At 47.9% G+C, this 17,370-nt stretch overlaps 1 protein-coding gene across 1 annotated transcript; it reads right to left on the bottom strand.

Annotated features, from left to right (window-relative positions):
- Window positions 1-9,533: 9,533 nt before the first annotated feature.
- LOC120698662 (MLO-like protein 1) lies at window positions 9,534-16,308 on the bottom strand. Its single transcript, XM_039982367.1, has 14 exons — window positions 15,898-16,308; window positions 15,717-15,774; window positions 15,142-15,368; window positions 12,390-12,506; window positions 12,250-12,304; window positions 11,775-11,866; window positions 11,506-11,580; window positions 11,341-11,429; window positions 11,189-11,238; window positions 10,980-11,020; window positions 10,430-10,639; window positions 10,268-10,335; window positions 10,100-10,160; window positions 9,534-10,024 (listed from the first exon to the last, which is right to left on the bottom strand). Exons 1-14 carry the CDS (start codon window positions 16,018-16,020, stop codon window positions 9,815-9,817), a joined length of 1,476 nt encoding a protein of 491 aa, XP_039838301.1. The 5' UTR covers window positions 16,021-16,308; the 3' UTR covers window positions 9,534-9,814.
- Between the last annotated feature and the right edge of the window lie 1,062 nt (window positions 16,309-17,370).

Raw genomic sequence — 17,370 nt, 5'->3', positions numbered from 1 at the left:
CAAAACTCATTGTAATTGCCTAGCTGTGGAATCTTATGACCAGACACTGTGCTCGGAAATGAGAAGACTCAATTTGGAAATGATTCCCCAAGGCACTTTAAACCACATTTCCATGGAACCAACCCTCCATGATCAAATTATCATGGCGCAACTACATGACGAAGGCATTAACATCATCAAGCAGAAGCTCTCCCAAGGGGAAGAAAAATATAAATGTTTCCGCCAAGACCACAATGGAATTCTATGGTTCGAAAGCCGCATAGTCGTTCCAAAGAATCATGAGCTCCGAAAGCAAATCTTCGATGAGGCACACCTTTCCAAGTTCTCCATTCATCCAGGCAGTAACAAAATGTATCAAGATCTTAAACAAAATTTCTGGTGGACTAGGATGAAAAGGGAAATTGCTAAATATGTTTCCGAATGTGATACCTGTCGTCGAGTAAAAGCCAGCCACTTGAAGGTAGCAGGCCCTCTTCAACCTTTGTCTATCCCATCATGGAAATGGGAAGACATAAGTATGGATTTCATTGTTGGATTGCCAAACACATCCCAGAAGCACGACTCTATTTGGGTTATCGTGGATAGGCTCACAAAGACGGCGCATTTTATTCCAGTGCACACTACCTACACTGCCAAGAAATATGCCGAGATTTATCTCGATCGCATTGTTTGCCTACATGGCGTACCCAAAACGATCATTTCTGATCGTGGTACTCAATTCACAGCACGCTTTTGGGAACAATTGCAAGCTTCTCTTGGTACCAAACTGATTTGAAGCTCAGCTTATCATCCTCAAACCGATGGACAAACAGAGAGAATAAACCAAATCTTAGAAGATATGTTGAGGGCTTGTGTCATTCACTTTGACAAGAGTTGGGATAAGTGCCTATCTCTAGCGGAGTTCTCATACAACAATAGCTATCAAGAAAGTTTGAAAATGGCACCCTTTGAGGCCTTGTATGGTCGGAGGTGTCGTACTCCTTTAAGCTGGTCGCAAGTCGGAGAACGAGTAGTATTTGGACCTGATCTTGTAACTGAGGCAGAAGAAAAAGTGAGGGTAATCCAAGCAAATCTTAAAGCGGCACAATCTAGGCAAAAGAGCTATTTCGACAAAAAGAAGAGATCCCTTGCAATTCGAAGTTGGAAATCATGTATACCTTCGGGTTTCTCCAACCAGGGGTGTACAAAGATTTGGAGTGAAGGGAAAACTAGCTCCCAGATATGTTGGTCCCTATGAAATCATCGAAGCTTGTGGACCCGTGGCCTATAGATTGAGACTTCCTCCGCAACTATCCGCCATACACGACATCTTCCATGTTTCCCAGCTTAAGAAATGTGTCCGAGTTCCCCCGGAGATTGTCGAACAAGAGGATATACGGGTAGAACCAGACCTTTCCTATGTGGAATATCCTATCAAAGTTCTGGATCGGAAAGAAAGGGTAACGAGAAGAAAAATAGTTAAAATGTACAAAATCCAGTGGAGTCATCACACGGAAGAAGAAGCCACTTGGGAGACTGAAACCTATCTCAATGAACTTTACTGTGGTTTTCTAGCTTCTCTCCAAGGTACACATACCTTCCACACTTAGCCTTTTTACTAGAATCTCGGGTCGAGATTCTTTTTAAGGGGGGTAGGCTGTAACACCCCAGGTGTTTAATTAGTTAAACCAGGGTCATTAGCATCAAATCCTGCACCCTTAATCAAGAAACGTCGAAATAAATGCATGTGTATGTATGTGTGTGTATGTGTATATGTGCATAGCTCGGAAACCTTAAATAATTTTTAATCCAATGCAAGTGTGCCTATGATTTTGAGTTGGCATGTCACTAACATCACGATAAATCAAAGTCTAATTGAAATCAAAGTGAGGAAGTGAAGTTTAGCACATGAAATAACGAATCATTTGCATCAAGGTTTTAAAGGTTTAAATTGTTTTCTTTTCAAGTTTTAAATGAATGTTCTTAGAGAATAATTTCAAAAACTTAGCTCAAACAAAATTTTGCCCAAAACCAAAGTTGTAGCATTTTTGATGTGAAACAACTTTCATGTGCGAATAATTTCGAGTTTCCGTACAAAAGTCGAAGAAAATTTGAATTTAAATCGAATCGGGTGTTAACGTACATTTGTCGGGTTTTCAAATTAACTTTTGATTTGAGTTTCAAACAAGTTGGTGCCTGAAATGAAAAGTATAGAATTTGAAATTCTCTACAACTTTCGTATTCAAGGTTTTCCATGTTTCAAAAGGAATTTTTGAGAAAAATTCGAATTTGAATCAAATCTCTATTTCTCTCTCTCCCTCCCCTGTTTTCTGCCGAGCCGAGGTCGCCGTCGAGTTAAGGCCGCCGGCCACGCGCCGTGCTCTCCCCGCGCCCCATCCTTGGCTCCTCCGCGAAGCCTCTCGGCCTCTCCACATGGCGCCATCTCCTTACACGCACGCCGAGGACTGCCGTCGGCGTGCCACGGCGACGAACGAGCCGAGCAGTGCCGTGCACCTTTTCCCCAACCCGCTCGCGCCCTCGCCTGGCTCTTTTCCCTCCCCTTGCTGCGCAAACGGGTCTCCTCCCTCCCCCTCTGCTCCCCTCCCTACTCCACGCGCCGAGCCGAGCCCTCCGCGGCGTCCAGAGCCGCCGCCGCCTGCCATTTGCGCTGCCCATCCCTAGACTCCCGCGGAGCTCCCTCCTCCGGCCTTCCTCGCGCCCATTCAACCCCGCAGCTAGCACCCCCACCCTCCGTTGGTGCTCCCCGACCCACTCGCCGACGCCCAAGCCCGCCGGAACGCCGCCGCCGCAAGCCCAGTCCACCGCCGGTCGCCTCTCTCCGCGGCGCCGCCCGCTCCGGCCATCCCAGCCCCAACCGAGGCCATCCCGAGGTAGAGCTCGCTCTCCTCTTGCTTTTCCCCCACCGGGCCCTCGCCGCCGACGACCCCAAGCGCCGGAATCCGGCCGCCCGAAGCTCCCCTGTTTCAAACCCCAGCCAAGGACCTCGGGTTGAAATTCAAGAAAGTCCAGGGGGTTGTTTGAATAGACTGTGACTCAGATGAATAGTGCTGTATGGACTCCTTTGTAATTTTTAGCTGTAAACTTTGAAATTCAATAGAAATTCGTAGAAAATTCGTAAAATAGAAAATCCAGTTGTTCTGGAATCCTTATGAAAATATCTATGCAGTAGAATCATAATATGATGGTTGTTAGTTGAAACTTTTTGCTGGAAAATTAGTTTTATGTTACTAGGTGCATAAAGGCAAGTTGTTTATTCTTTTTCTTAATTATTTCTTGAAACCTTGTTATGCTCTGAAATTTTTATGGTGGTTTGTTCATGTGACACTAGTGTTTCTATAAACATTTTATGGTCAGTTCTCATGTGTAGATAATTCTTTGATTTAATCCTTGTTTAGTATACTTTAATTATGATAAATAGTTTACTTTGATAATAAATCATGAAAATATTTCTGAGTGTTAATTTTGCATAGTTTAGCAGGTCCATGAAGTTTGAACCCATGTTCATGAATATAACAGGATCTAAAAATTAATCTTGTTGAACTAATGTATGTTTTGTTTATTTTCTCCTATTTATTTCTGGGCATAATAAATACTGAAAAATTCACAGTGTCTAACTCATCTCTTTTTAGACCTACTGTTAAAGATTGAGATTGTTTTATACTCTGGTCTAACCTGTATAATTCAATCTTGTTCTAGGAGTTGTCTGATTACATGAATTGTTCTGGATTTTTGGCTACAGGTTTTGGAATGAATTTTGCAGGATAGCTAGTTTTGTTTACCTTATGTTTGATGTAAGTTTTGTTGAATTTAATACTGTATGTGTGCTGAGTTGTTGATTTATTAACCAACCATGATTTAATTGCTTTATGAAGCTACTCCCACTTGTTTAGGAGTTTAGTCTAGCTTTCTTGTGCTGTTGATCATGATGTCTTGTGTAGTTAGATAGGTTATATTACTACTCTATAAATGATTGCCCAGTAAAATATGAATGAAAATGTTTCACTCTTTAACTTCGGGTTTTGTTTGCGTTACACCGTTATTGTGAAATAATTCATAAATTCCTACCATCACAACGACTTACCCATGTGCATTGCATCTCATATAGATACTACTACTCTCGCTGACGGAACTTACGAGCTGGTGCCCGAGTCCGAGAGTGAGCAGCGCGAAGCTCAAGTTAATCTAACTGAAGCTGCGCAAGACCCGAACCCGATTTCGGAAGAGCCCAGATCCAGTTACGCCCAGGAAGGCAAGCCCCGGAGCATGTCCTACTATTTTTAAATTTATGCAACTTATTATTGTTCCTATCTATTTGTGCATTTAAGTTTACAGGAGTTGACTGGAACCTTAGTTGCATAATCCTAGGTACCGATGTTTGAACACTAGTATGTGTAGGTCGCTAGTTGGCTATGCTAATATTTCGGTAGAAGTCGAGTGATTTCCTGTCACTCGCGAGAATTATAGGAGTTGGATGTTTACTACCTGCTGCAACTATAAGGCCTACGGGCGGGACTGTGGTACTTGGGATGTCCCGTCTGTTTAGTGAAATGTAATAAGGCCGCAGTGTGTGGTAGTGGTAGTTAAGCATTTGAACGTACTAAACACATGCCGAGAATATGGTAATCGGTAAGCTTAAGTACCTGATTGGCTCGGCAAGTGGACTTCTCCCTCACCTTCTTTGAACGTCGTTTCACATGCGCGCACATGCGGGTGCAGAGTCGTCGTACTCTGTAGTCGAGGACGGTGACCCTGATCCACAACCCGGAAAGAAAGGGGAAATGTTGCACGTGTGACTCTGGGAGTAACCACGTGACGTGTGTTTAGGTCTGCCTTGCAAGGTTAACAAATTCGATTCGAATCGTCCGCCTCTCACGGATAATGGGACTGCTTAACTCTTTTGCCACATAGAGTAAGAAGTGAAAGATGAGAATGATGAATATGGTTGATTGGTTAATAAAAGATAAATGTTATCACCATGCATGCTATTGGATAGATACTCACCTAGAATGATTAATTGAACTAGAACCTGAAAGTTAAAACCTCCAATTAAGGATCCACTCTTTATTGCTTTTCGGCAAAACAAAACCCTCAAGCCAAAAGCCTTGCATGTCTAGGTAAAGGGCTAAGTATACCCTCAGTCGGGTAAGCCTTGCTGAATATTAGAATACTCAGCCTTGCTTGTGGCTATATTTTGTTTCAGGTGAAACCTTTGAGGATATGATTGCCAGTTTGACCTGGCCTTGCACTCTTCCGCCTGGTTGGTCCGTGGAGTGGGATGCGTCCCCGGCCAATGATGACAAGAACAAGTGATGTCTTGTATCGGGCTTTCTCGAGACATCCATATCGTCGTTAGTTCTCGTGTTTACTTTCCGCTAAAATAACAGACTCTGGTGAACTTCTGTTACGTTGGTTTGAAAAGTACTTTGTTAAATTTGGAACTTGGTTTGTAATTCTGTTTTTATGTTAAACTCTGTGGTGTAATATATTGTGAGGTGTTGTAATCTCTGGACTCGCCTTCGTGTGAGTTATGCTGCTTTGTTCGATCCAGGTGTAAGTGGTTTTATCGGGATTTTACCCGACAGCACTGCCGGATTGCTCCGTTTTAAGTGCGTGTTAACCCTGATTGTCGTTTTGATGATGGTTAGCGCACTTAAGCCGGTTTATGTCGGGCGGGGCTGCCACAGCAAGTATTTGGTTGTTATAACATCTCCAGCACGTGATGAATTTCGTAGCATATTACAACACTTGTTATATGTTTTTTTGCCATATTTCATTAGAAGTAGTACAGTTTTGCCATAATAAGTATAATCTGCAAAAATTGTAACAAACTGTAAAACTATATATTGAACAATTTTTTCAACACGGGTGAACCTGAATTTCATTACTATATTACTACGAAAATACAGAACATTCTTATTTAGTGAAGTGCAATTGTTAGAGAAGCCTTTTAACTGGGGTTTGGTGTTCTTTGGCCTAGACCGGACTGACTGGTCCGAGGGACCGGTCTAGTGTGTAACGGCTAGTTTCTCAAACAGTGTATTGATAGTTCAAATGGCTAGTTTTTTAGAGTAGGGTATTTATACCCCTTAGCCCCTCTTTTGTGCGATGCTGGTTCCCTAGCATTTCTGAGCTTTCTAAAGCCATATTATTGACCAGCAAGCTCTCTCCAACACTCTTTGTGAGTTGTGCTAACTAGATTGCATATCCTTTAGTTGGGTTGATAGATTGAGCATGTGTGAGCTTTGTGAGAGCTCTATTTTGAGCTGCAGTGAGCAATCCTGTAGCTTAAGCACTATTGGTTACGTCAAATCATTCAATTTGCATTTGTTACTCTTGGAGGTTTGCCTCCTAGACGGCTAGATGTCGTCGGCTAGCTCCTGATAGTGTGGTGAGCAACGACAAGTCTGTACGGACATGATCTTGACCGCTTGGTGGAAAGGATAACACTAGTGGAAACGAGGAGTAATTGAAATGGACGCAACTCAAAGGATCGAGTTGAAAGAGACTCACACCCAACGAGTTCCTCGACGGAGACGTAGGATTCAAAGAGGTGAATCTGAACTCCGGGAAACAAATCATTGTGCCTTTTCTTTGGTTTGTCACACTACTTGTGATCTAGTTTCATATTTGTACTTCCGCTTCGATCTACTTTGGTGTGTTGTTTCTATGTGTTTAAGTATTACACCAAGTTGTATTTGTGCTGGAGCTCAAGATGGGAAAGCAACTCTGATTTGGGCAGGTTCTGCACAAGACCGATCTGATTGGTCACCTAAATCGGTCTGACCGGTTGCCTGATTGTTCAGCTGTTCTAAGTGTTAGACCGGTCTGACCGGTCAGTGAGCTGACAATTTGTTTTAAGTGTTTAATTTGTAGAATTTATTGAAACGCCTATTCACCGCCTTTAGACGATAGCCGAGGTCCTTTCACACCCGCGCTGGCCTGCGCGCGTCGATCTACGTGCTCCTGCACGCGCCGATTGGCCGCGCTCGCTCGAGAGCCCTCCTGTGCTGGTTCGTGTGAGCACTCCCCCACCACCTCGCCTGGCGCCGTAGCCGCCGGCACGCCGTCTCTATGCTAGGGTTGGATTGGGAGGCCGCGTGCGTGAGAAAGGAGATGAGGAAGGAGGGAGCTTTTGGATAGTGTTGGTTGAGTCGTATGCGTGTAGGATAGGCCCCCGGCCCATATATGTAACCTCCTACTTGTACATCTTTAATCAATCTATTATTCCCTAACTATTCCAGCTTACATGGTATCACGAGAGATCGATCCTACGGCCTCTCCACCATCTCTTCCGCACCCTAAACCCTAGCGCCGCCGAGCTCTTCAGCCGCCGCTGTCTCATTGACGCCGGCCCTGCTCGCTGCTACTTCTCTGCGTCGCTGATTCACATCGCCTTCCGGTCGTGCCCATCGCCGCATATCCTAGCACCGCTGACCCACGGATTTGCAGTCTACGACGCATCCGTCGCTCGCCGCTACCCTCGCATCGCAGATCGTCGCTTCGTCGTTCCACCGATGCCCTCATCGATCGCCGCTCCATCCTCGATGCCATGACGCCCGCTAAAATCGATGAGCTCGATCACCTCCGTACCGCCGAGGCCACTCGCCTTCAGGCAGAGGCCGACGCTCGCCGTCGCGAAGAGGAGGCTGCCGAACGGGCTCGCCTCGACACGGAACGCCGTCTCAAGAAGGCCGTTGATCTTGAGCTCGTCCTCACGGAACAAGAGGCCACCGCGGCTTTTCTTCATTACAAGCCATCGCTGTCCACAACATCCGTTCCCTTGTCCCTGTCACCCTCGACCTCGCCTCCAACAACTACGCCAAGTGGCGCCACCTCATCATCGTCGTCCTCCGCAAGTATGCCTTGACGGACCATGTGCTCTCTGACGATCTCCGGTTGGACCGACCGTCAACGGTCCTCACCTGGCTCTACGGCACGGTCTCCGCCGGGCTCCTGGAGGACATCATGGCTTTCGACACCGCTCGCGCGGCGTGGCTCTTCCTTGAGGAGCAATTCCTCAGTGAAAAGGAGAGCCGCGCTCTGCACCTTGAGGCAGAATTTCGCAAGTTCTCTCAAGGGGACCTCTCGGTCGCTGAGTTCTCGCGCCGCCTCAAGAACATGGCCGACGACCTTGCCTCCCTCGACGATCCCCTCACCAACCGCCAGCTCGCACTCGCGTTCCTTCGTGGCCTTAGCGAGCGGTTCGCCAATGGTCCTCGAAATGACAACACACTGTGTCTCGATCGAGTGCTGAGGCAGAGTATCGGGCTGTCGCCAATTGTGTTGCCGAAGCTTGTTGGTTGCGCCAGTTATTGCAGGAACTCCATGCGCCTCTCCAGCGTGCGACTATTGTCTATTGTGACAATGTCAGTGTGGTTTATCTCTCCACGAACCCGGTTTAGCATCAGCGTACGAAGCATATCGAGATTGATCTCCACTTCGTCTGAGAGCGCGTCGCCCTCGGTGATGTGCGTGTCCTGCACGTCCCCACCGCTCTCTAGTTTGCTGACATCTTCACGGAGGGTCTCCCTTCCACAGTGTTCCTGGAGTTCCGCCGCAATCTGAACGTCGACGAGTCTACGGCTGCGACGACGGGGGAGTGAGACACTGTCTTTCTTTGTCTTGCTCTTGAGTCTGTACACCTTGTTCAGTTTGATGTGCTCCGGTAGCATTTTGATCAACTTACAGGGTTCTCCGGTCTGAATCCGCTCTACGAAGCGCTATGATCAGACTGCGGGGGAGTGTTGGTTGAGTCGTATACGTGTAGGATAGGCCCCCGGCCTATATATGTAACCTCCTACTTGTACATCATTAATCAATCTATTATTCCCTAACTATTCCAGCTTACAGATAGGATTAAGGGCACTATGGTCTTTTCCCAATCCTAATGCTCATGTTTCTCCTATTTGTTTCCATTCGGTGAAGGGTGCATTCATTTTCAAAAAGCAGGGGTAAAATAACACAGTTGAAAAAGAGAGAGGATATAATCACTATTTGATTCCAAAACATGGGCAACAATACCTTGATTGCTTATTTATTTGCTATTCTCTTCGTTTCAAATTACAGTGTACATATAGATGCATAGTGAAATTTGTGTACCTAAAAAAGCTAGAAAACCATAATTTTAACGAATGGATTATCCCAGATTCTCAACGGGCATTTTTGTGGGGGAATTCCATGGTTCAAGTAGGGCTTAAAGTGAACTTAGTTTTGGGGTAGAAACTCCATCGTGTGGGTGGGAGCAGGCGATGGAGTTTGAAAAGACAATTTAGCCATGCTTTGCAAGACCCCAAAAAGAAAAGAAAAGAAGAGAACCAAATCGGTCGTTCATTTGCGTGAACATTACCTACCCTCAACTATATTTAAGACATTTTTCAGATGCTTTTGAAAACTTCAGCACGTGTTAAATTTAACCTGTAGATCTTTCAACTTTTAGCTTTTAGGTAATTTTCAGCTGAGGCCCTCCCGTGAGTTTGGCACCCTGCAGGCTGCAGTCCTTTCTCTCATGGATCACTCCTTTTCTCCATAATATATGACTTCATGAAGTATCCAACTTTACCAGAGGCTTCTGAGACACTTTTAGGTGCAAGCGGGCCTTGTCGCCACTGCCATTTGCTAATGGCATCGGCGACTAGGTGGACCTGTCACCTGTGAGGTGAGGCACCACTCGGACAACTGCACAGACCACAAGCACTGCTTGATATTACGGCAAACTAATGCACTACTTCAGGCTGCTGTGACAAACAGCTATCTGCAAAAAATGGTGGCATATGAACCTGCCACATCATTACAACATGGATACCCTACTGTTCGATCACTCTGTGTTCCCAACGGCCTCAACGTCCTCCCCAGCTTTCGCCATTTCAATCTTAACAGAAGGCCCTGCTGAATCGGCATTGCTAGTCGGTTCGGCCTTGCTTGCAGCCCCCTTCAACCCCTTCCTCATCTTGACCTTCTGTGCCCAGCCCAGGACACCCTGCTGCACATGCTCGTTGAAGAGCTCCTTTTTGTAGCAGCTCCCCATCTTTGTGCACAAGGAAGCAAAACGTTTATCAGGATATGAATTTTGAGGATGAGACGTATCCGAATGCTAACGCACCTGTGTTACAATAGCATACAGAGGTAGGGTGCTGTAGCTGCAGAGAAGCTGAATGACAACCCTGCAAGTACAAGGATGGATGCAGGAGTAAGAATAGATTGAGGTGAGCCTTTTCCCTATGGGGTAAGTGGACAATAATCATGACACATTTGAAATATTCTGAAATACCCGATAACAAGTCTTGGCACGATAAAACGAACTTGCCCCATGATGCATGAGTCGAATCCATAAGTGCTCTAGAAAAGGAAAAGGGAAGGTACAAAATTTTATTTGTGATTAGTTATCACATCTTGGTGCACTATAGGAATGATGCATCACAATAATACTTACGAGTATCCAGAAGAAGAATGCAATCTCAAATGCATTCTGAAAGAAGATGAAGTGGATTAGGTAAAAGATAATCCTTGGCTTGCCCAACCAGAAGTGGTGATCTGATGGCTTTACAACCACATCACCCTCAATTGCCGTGTGCTTCTCAGCTACATCATGGGCCAACTGAGCTATGACGTGCTCCAGCTTAGTGCCAATAGCTAACAGAAGCTGCAAGTAGTAAAGAGCTATCCAGTAAGAACCTAATCCTGAATAGGTACAGTGGTCAAGGATCATCTACAATTAATTGTTTCTGTTCAGAGTATGTACAAGTCCCAGCCTATAATCCTAATAGATAGATGTTTCATTTCATCATGACTAAGAAAGTTGGTACCCGAGAAAAGGTACCAGGTTTCGTTCCATTGCAAAGTGGAAGCTAAGGAGGCCGAAAGTAATCAATGAGCTATGTGATTTGTAACATCTCCAATGCAAGAGTAGATCACACTTTTCAGTGGTCTTCAAAATTTAGAGAAAACTAGATCGGCACTTACAACACATCATAAGCACTTACAAAAAGGGGAAGGAAGGCAATCCAAAAGTATGTATGCCAACCTGCAGATTAATGAAACGAGTTATAAGTATTTTGAGAAGCTTAAACACTGAAACTTTACTACAGTAGTACCAAGCTGCCTGTTGAACAGGACAAGTAACCGTCCCGCAGAAAGTACAGGAAAATAGTAATAATGTAAGTGTTTTTTACGAAGGATAACTGAGCTTTACCATTAACATTCAGCAACAGAAATATCACCACGAAGACCCACAAGTACCAGCTAAAACGAGGTAGAAACAGCATGGTTAAGTTTGTTAAGGAAAGCAGATTTACATGAACTTAAAAAGGAATATATAAACATGTGTAATACTCTTTGGGTTACCTTATGCCTACTACTTTCTTAAAGTCAGCTTCTAAAACCCTCACCATGTATCTGTGGAAATCAAATTTTGGGTTTCCAGGGCAGTGAGTCTGCAATGGGGGAAAACTCATGTTTAGAGACAAGGAAAGAACACAACATTAGCTTATTGTTTGGGCTGAAGCTTACCATGATAAAACCAAGGCGCATTGTAGTGTAATCTGATTTAGATACTGATCTATAAAACTGCTTACCAAAAGAATGCTGGAAAAGAAAGGAAACAGAAGCCTAATAAGTTTTCCAATACTGTCTTATGTAAAAAGTTCATCAATGGTAACATAAAACAATTGACACAATAGTACAAAAGAGATCCGTGTACGCAAACATGACTAATAAACGAAGTTCTGCCCCATACAAAAAGATACATGGTGAAACAGCAAATGGAATGCATTATTTACCAGCCAACTCAAGATTCTAGAATCTTTGCCAATACCCTTAAAACGTTTCTTGATGAATTCATGACGACGCACATCGGTTACCTTCTTGGGACCTGCAATTCATGACAAAGTGTTTGTTCTTTTGTGAGCAAAAATAAACAGATCATAAACAAGACCCCTTTTTTACCATCCTTGTAGAATTACCAAGAGGATTAAAAAAGGGATATATGAAGTTCAAGGACTTGCTGTCAGGTATCACTGATTAACTAGGGAAGCACCAAAATTTACTAATTTAGTAACTAGTACCGTAAATACCACATGTACCAAATTTTGGTACCCCCCATGTGTTTTTTTTACCTTTCCAAGGGCCCTAAAAGCCCTAAAAACAAAGCAGTTCTTTGTGCTGATTTGCAGTTGCCAAGCAGAAAAAAAAGGGGACTAGTTCAGATGCAAGTGTGGTACTGCAATGAAATGTGAGCAACAGGCTAGATCCTACCTTTTCCAGGAGCATCTTTCTGGATTTCATTCTCCCACTGTTTCCATTGGTGTATCTGAGCAATTAATAAACACTGTAAGAAACAGCTAACAAAAGTGAGTTCTGCTGCTGAACTGCAAAGCATGTCAAAAGTTGCATACCTGCGCACCTCCTAAAAGCATAGTTGCAACGCTGAAAATAACATGTGTAATCGCCAGAACAAATATGAAAATGTGCAGCTGATGTATGGCTTCAAGGGACAGAAGTGGAACTTTTCCCTATAACAAACAAAAAATACAGCTTGGATATACCATTAAAATATACTGAAAGAAACATCTTAATTAACAACTCATCCCAGCATTATTTACTACTTAAGAAAGAAAAGAAAGGAATGAAGAACAATTGTTGCAACAACCTAGTTGTAGGAATGTCGTTTTCAATGTAGGTGTTATGACCGGAAGAGTCTATGAGAGGAGCAACAACAAGCGATAAAACACTTGAACGTATTTAACTAATCATGTGCCATCTGATCCGAAAAATTATAGTTATTCTTTAGAGTTAAATACACCAGCGGCCCTCGAACTTGTCCCCAGGTGCCACTTAGGTCCACGAACTCGCAAAATCGAAATCTGGCTCCCAGAACTTGTTAAGTTGTGCCTCTTAGGTCCATACCCCTTCAAGGGGCATGAATATATGCAAAAAAGGACCTTAAGTTTTATCGTCTTCTACCTTCACATCCTTGAGGGATAGAAGGCAGGGCTGCCGCACACAGCGCGCGCCTGCCTCTGCGAGCCGCCGGCCTCCACACTGCGAGCGCGCCTCCCGCGGCCGCGAGCCACCGGCCTCCATGCCGCACGCCCACCTCCAGCGAGCCGCCGACCTACGCGCCGCTCCTCCCTCCGCCGGCGCGCCTCTCCTCTCGCGCGCGGTTGTCCTCCTCCGTCCCGGCGCGCCCCTCCTCCTTCCCTTCGCCGGCCAAGAGCTGCAGTGCACGGGGAGAGGGCGAGCGCGCAAGGGCTCCTCCTCCGGCCACGCCGGCTCCGGTCAGGCCCCTTCCTCCGCGTGTCCATGGCGGCAGCGGCCATGGCGGCTCCATGGCGCCGGCGGCCAAGCTCCGCGGCGGGGGAGGACTGTGGTGTTGGGGTAGGAGACCCAAGTGGATCCGTCGCCCCCTGGTCCTCCCTCCTCCACCCCCTTCCATGGGGGCGGCGCTGGCGGAGGCCTCCGCTCTCCCATGGCGGCGGTGTCCATGGCGGGCCCAGCAACAACAGCGACGAGGATGAGGATTGCGGGCCGACGCCCACCGCCGACGCCGTTCCTCCCTAGCTCACGGCGAGCAGGGGCACGACCCCCTCCTGCCTCCCCCTCCCCCTCCCCATCCTCGAGCTCGGCCCTCCCCGGAGGCGAGAGCCGCGAGCCACGCCGCCGCGGCACGTGTGGGGGCCACAAGCTCCGCCGCCGCCGCCTGCGCTGGAGCCGCGAGCCACGCTGCCGCGGCGCGCGTGGGGGCCGCGAGCTCCGATGCCGCCGCCTGCGCGGGAGCCGCGAGCCACGCCGCCGCGGCGCGTGTGGGGGCCGCGAGCTCCGACGCGCCGCCTGTGCGGGAGCCGCGAACCATGCCTCCGCGGCGCGGGGGCTGCGAGCTCCGAGCCTCCGACGCCGCCGCCTGCGCGGGAGCTGCGAGCCATGCTGCCGCGGCGCGTGTGGGGGTCGCGAGCTCCGCCGCCGCCGCCTGCGCGGGAGCCGCGAGCAACGCCGCCGCCGTCGTGCGTGCCGAGGAGGGGCTGCGTTGGCGCGGAGGTAGTGGCGAGATAGTGGGGGAGTTTGACGACCTCCTCCGTGGCCGCGCGGGCGAGGCCCGCAAGCTCCGTCGCCGCCGCACATGGCTCGCGAGTTCGACCGGCGAGCCAGGGGGCGGCCGCGAACTCCAGGGGCGGCGGTGAGCGCGAAGTCCGCGAGCTCCAGGGGGCAGCGACGTCCGCGAGCTTCGGGGGGCAGCGGCGTCCGCGAGCTCCAGTGGAAGGCGAGGAGGCAGGGCGGCGGCGGCGAGCTCCGAGGCGAAGCAGGGGAGGCATGGGGAGAGAGAAAGAGAGAGAACGGGAGGGAGGGGGCTGAAGGTAGAAGATAGTAATTTTAGAGGGGTTTTGTGCATATATTCATGCCACATGGCGTCATATTAAGGGCTGCGGACCTAAGTGGCACAACTTAACAAGTTCAAGGTGCTAGATTTCGATTTTGCAAGTTCGTGGACTTAAGTGGCACCTCAGGACAAGTTCGAGGGCCGCTGGCGTATTTAACTCTATTCTTTAAATACATAGTACTATAGTCATTTTTTATTAAAGAAAATATCCGAACTTGAACATTCACATGTGAGTGTCTACCACCACAAAGGAGTGCTATAGTCATTAGTTTGACTTGTATAAATAAATACCCATTCTAGAAGAAATTGACAGAATTCATACTAAAGAAAGGCATCACACCAACTATCCTTTTCTATCAATGGTGCAACTGCTACTAAGTCGTATGTGCTGTCTCTCCACACGAATTCAACTATTCCACCTTGGTATTCAGCCCAAGTGTAGAACCGGAACAGCAGAACATGGCTTCATCACATTCTAAGATTGAAAAGGCACTCATCATGTTATTTTTGTCTAACCAACATGTGGCATGCTAGCTATGGAAGTTGAAGAAATTATTTGGTGACTGCAAATTAAAATCATATCTAACTAAGTGATTATTTGGTGACTGCAAGTCAATACCAATATACCATATCTAAGTATCACTAAAACAGACTACCAAGGATCAAGCAGAAGCGAAAGAATTGTCATGGACAATAAGCATTATACCATGGATCAAGCACAAGCAAAAGAATTGTCATGGACATTAAGCACTATCCCAAAATTTCGTGGTCACCTTCTTCAGGCAGTTGTCGGCCCCAGCGTCGCCTTCACTGAGCAGCCGCCTCCCGATCCTGCCAAGGATCCCGGCAGCAACGAAATGCTCCTTGGTGGCGCCAGCCTTCACTTCCAGCCTCTGGCATGGCAGCATGTTGTCCGTCCATCCGGCAGGGATGCATGTCCTCTGGATCATCCCCTGGAACACCGTCAGCAGCAGGGAGATGAACCCCAGAAGCATCAGCTCTGCATCGCACAAAGCCAAAGAGCTAAAGTTCCTGCGGTAAACATCTTTATCTTATCCGGAATCCCGGAGAAAATGGAAGGAAGACCAAGATTTTGCAGCAGGGCCATTGGTTGCAAAAGTTTCCTCCTTTTTTTTTTGACCGAGGTTCCTCCTTTTTCCCGTCAAATCAAACAAGTTTTTTTTTTTCAAGATGCATTTTTGCAATAGAGGAGCCACCAATCACAATCAAACCGAACTAGCCAATCACCCCAGTTCAAGGGTATCCCGTATCCATGGAAGAGGAAAGAACACAAGTTTTTGAATCCCCGATAAGGATCGTAGGAGAGGAGAGAAATGGGGCGCCGTACCTTCCTTGACCTTGAGCAGCGCCTCGTAGAGCGGCTTCCGGTTCTTCTTCTTGAGCTTCTGCAGCAGCAGGACAACGACTCCCAGATGAGATGAGATGAGCGCCACAGGCAGGCAGCGGGAGATCGAGTGGGGAGCCATATCTATAAACCGAACGCGCCGGGTGCACATGCGTAGCGTTACCTTGCCGAGGTAGTGGAGGCAGCGCTCGGCGACGAGCGAGAGCAGCACGATGATCGAGCAGACCGCCGCCACGATCCACGTCGGCGTGAACTCCAGCGCCGCCGCCTCCCCCTCGGCCGCCATCTCGTTCCCCCGCCGCTCCTCAGGTCACGCCGCGTCGAATGAGAGAGCGAGGGGGGCTCCCGCTCCCCCCACGTGAACTAACCGTCCCGCCTCGCCGCTCCCGGAAGCAAAACGCTCGGGCGCGGCGGCTCTGGCTGTGGCGGCCGCGATGGAAAATATTGGGAGGCGCCGAGGCGGGGCCAGCGGCGCTAGCAATTTCTCCTGCTGCTGTAGCTGTAGCTTCCAGTCGAAAACGAAACTGCTCCAAGAGGAAAGAGTGGCAGGCAGCAGCCTAGCTTGGGATTGCGAGGCTCGACGCGTTTTTTCCCCCCACCGTTTTGTTTTGTTTATGCGCAGCGTTCAAACTGAAACGCTCGCGAAATCCGAATCAGAACGCGAGACCGTGGCGGCGCGGTTCGAATCGTTCGGTCTGCGAGAACCGGGGGGCGGTGGCCAACACTCTCATGGTGCAACTGGTCAGCCGAACACGTCAAAGAAGTGGTTTGCTGAGCAAGTTCGGATTCGAGTCACGGCACAAGTTTTTTAAAATGAAAATCAGGAGGACGTCTCTCCTCCTGATCGATTTTTTTTTCTGAGAACGGGGGGCGGTGGCGCGTCGCGGAGCCGCGGGGCTCACGGGCATGGTTAACCTAACCGGTGGGAACCGGTCCGGTTTGACCGGTTACCGGTCAAACCGGTCCGGTCCGGTTCCGGTTCCGGCCGGTACCCAACCGGTCAAAATTCAAATTTTAAATTTGAATTTAAAAAATGAAAAATTCCCAAAAAATTCCTAAAAATACTTCAAGGTGTGATGAATCTAATGGTGTCAAATTTTCTCAAAAATTCATTCATTTAGTATAGTTTGTGGGAATTTAAAGTTAAATCAAAAAAGAAAAAGAAAAAAATGGGCCGGCCCATGAAGGCCCACCGATCAAACCGGTCAAACCGGCCGGTAAACCGGTCAAACCGGTCGGTAAACCGGTAAAACCGGCCGGTAAACCGGTTGCACGGGAGCTTTTGAATTTCAAACCGGTCAAACCGACCGGTAAACCGGTCAAACCGGCCGGTAAACCGGTCCAACCGGCCGGTAAACCGGTCGGAACCGGTTGCACGGGAAAATTTGAATTTATTTGAATTTGGATTTGAATTCAACCGGTTTCCACCGGTAACCGGTCAAACCGGTCCGGTAAACCGGAACCGGAGCCCGGCGGTTACCGGAAACCGGTTGGGAAATAAAACCCTGCTCACGGGACGGCGCTGTCTCTGTCTGCCTGCCCGTGACATGCGGACGCGGTCGGTGAAAGCGGCGGCCCCCGTGTTGGCATGGCACGACGCGAGAGGGCGAGGCGGGCACGCGAAGCGAGAGGCTGA

Source organism: Panicum virgatum, chromosome 3K, assembly GCF_016808335.1.
Source record: "Panicum virgatum strain AP13 chromosome 3K, P.virgatum_v5, whole genome shotgun sequence".
Taxonomy (NCBI): Eukaryota; Viridiplantae; Streptophyta; class Magnoliopsida; order Poales; family Poaceae; genus Panicum; species Panicum virgatum.
This window is presented reverse-complemented; position numbering and strand designations above follow the sequence as displayed.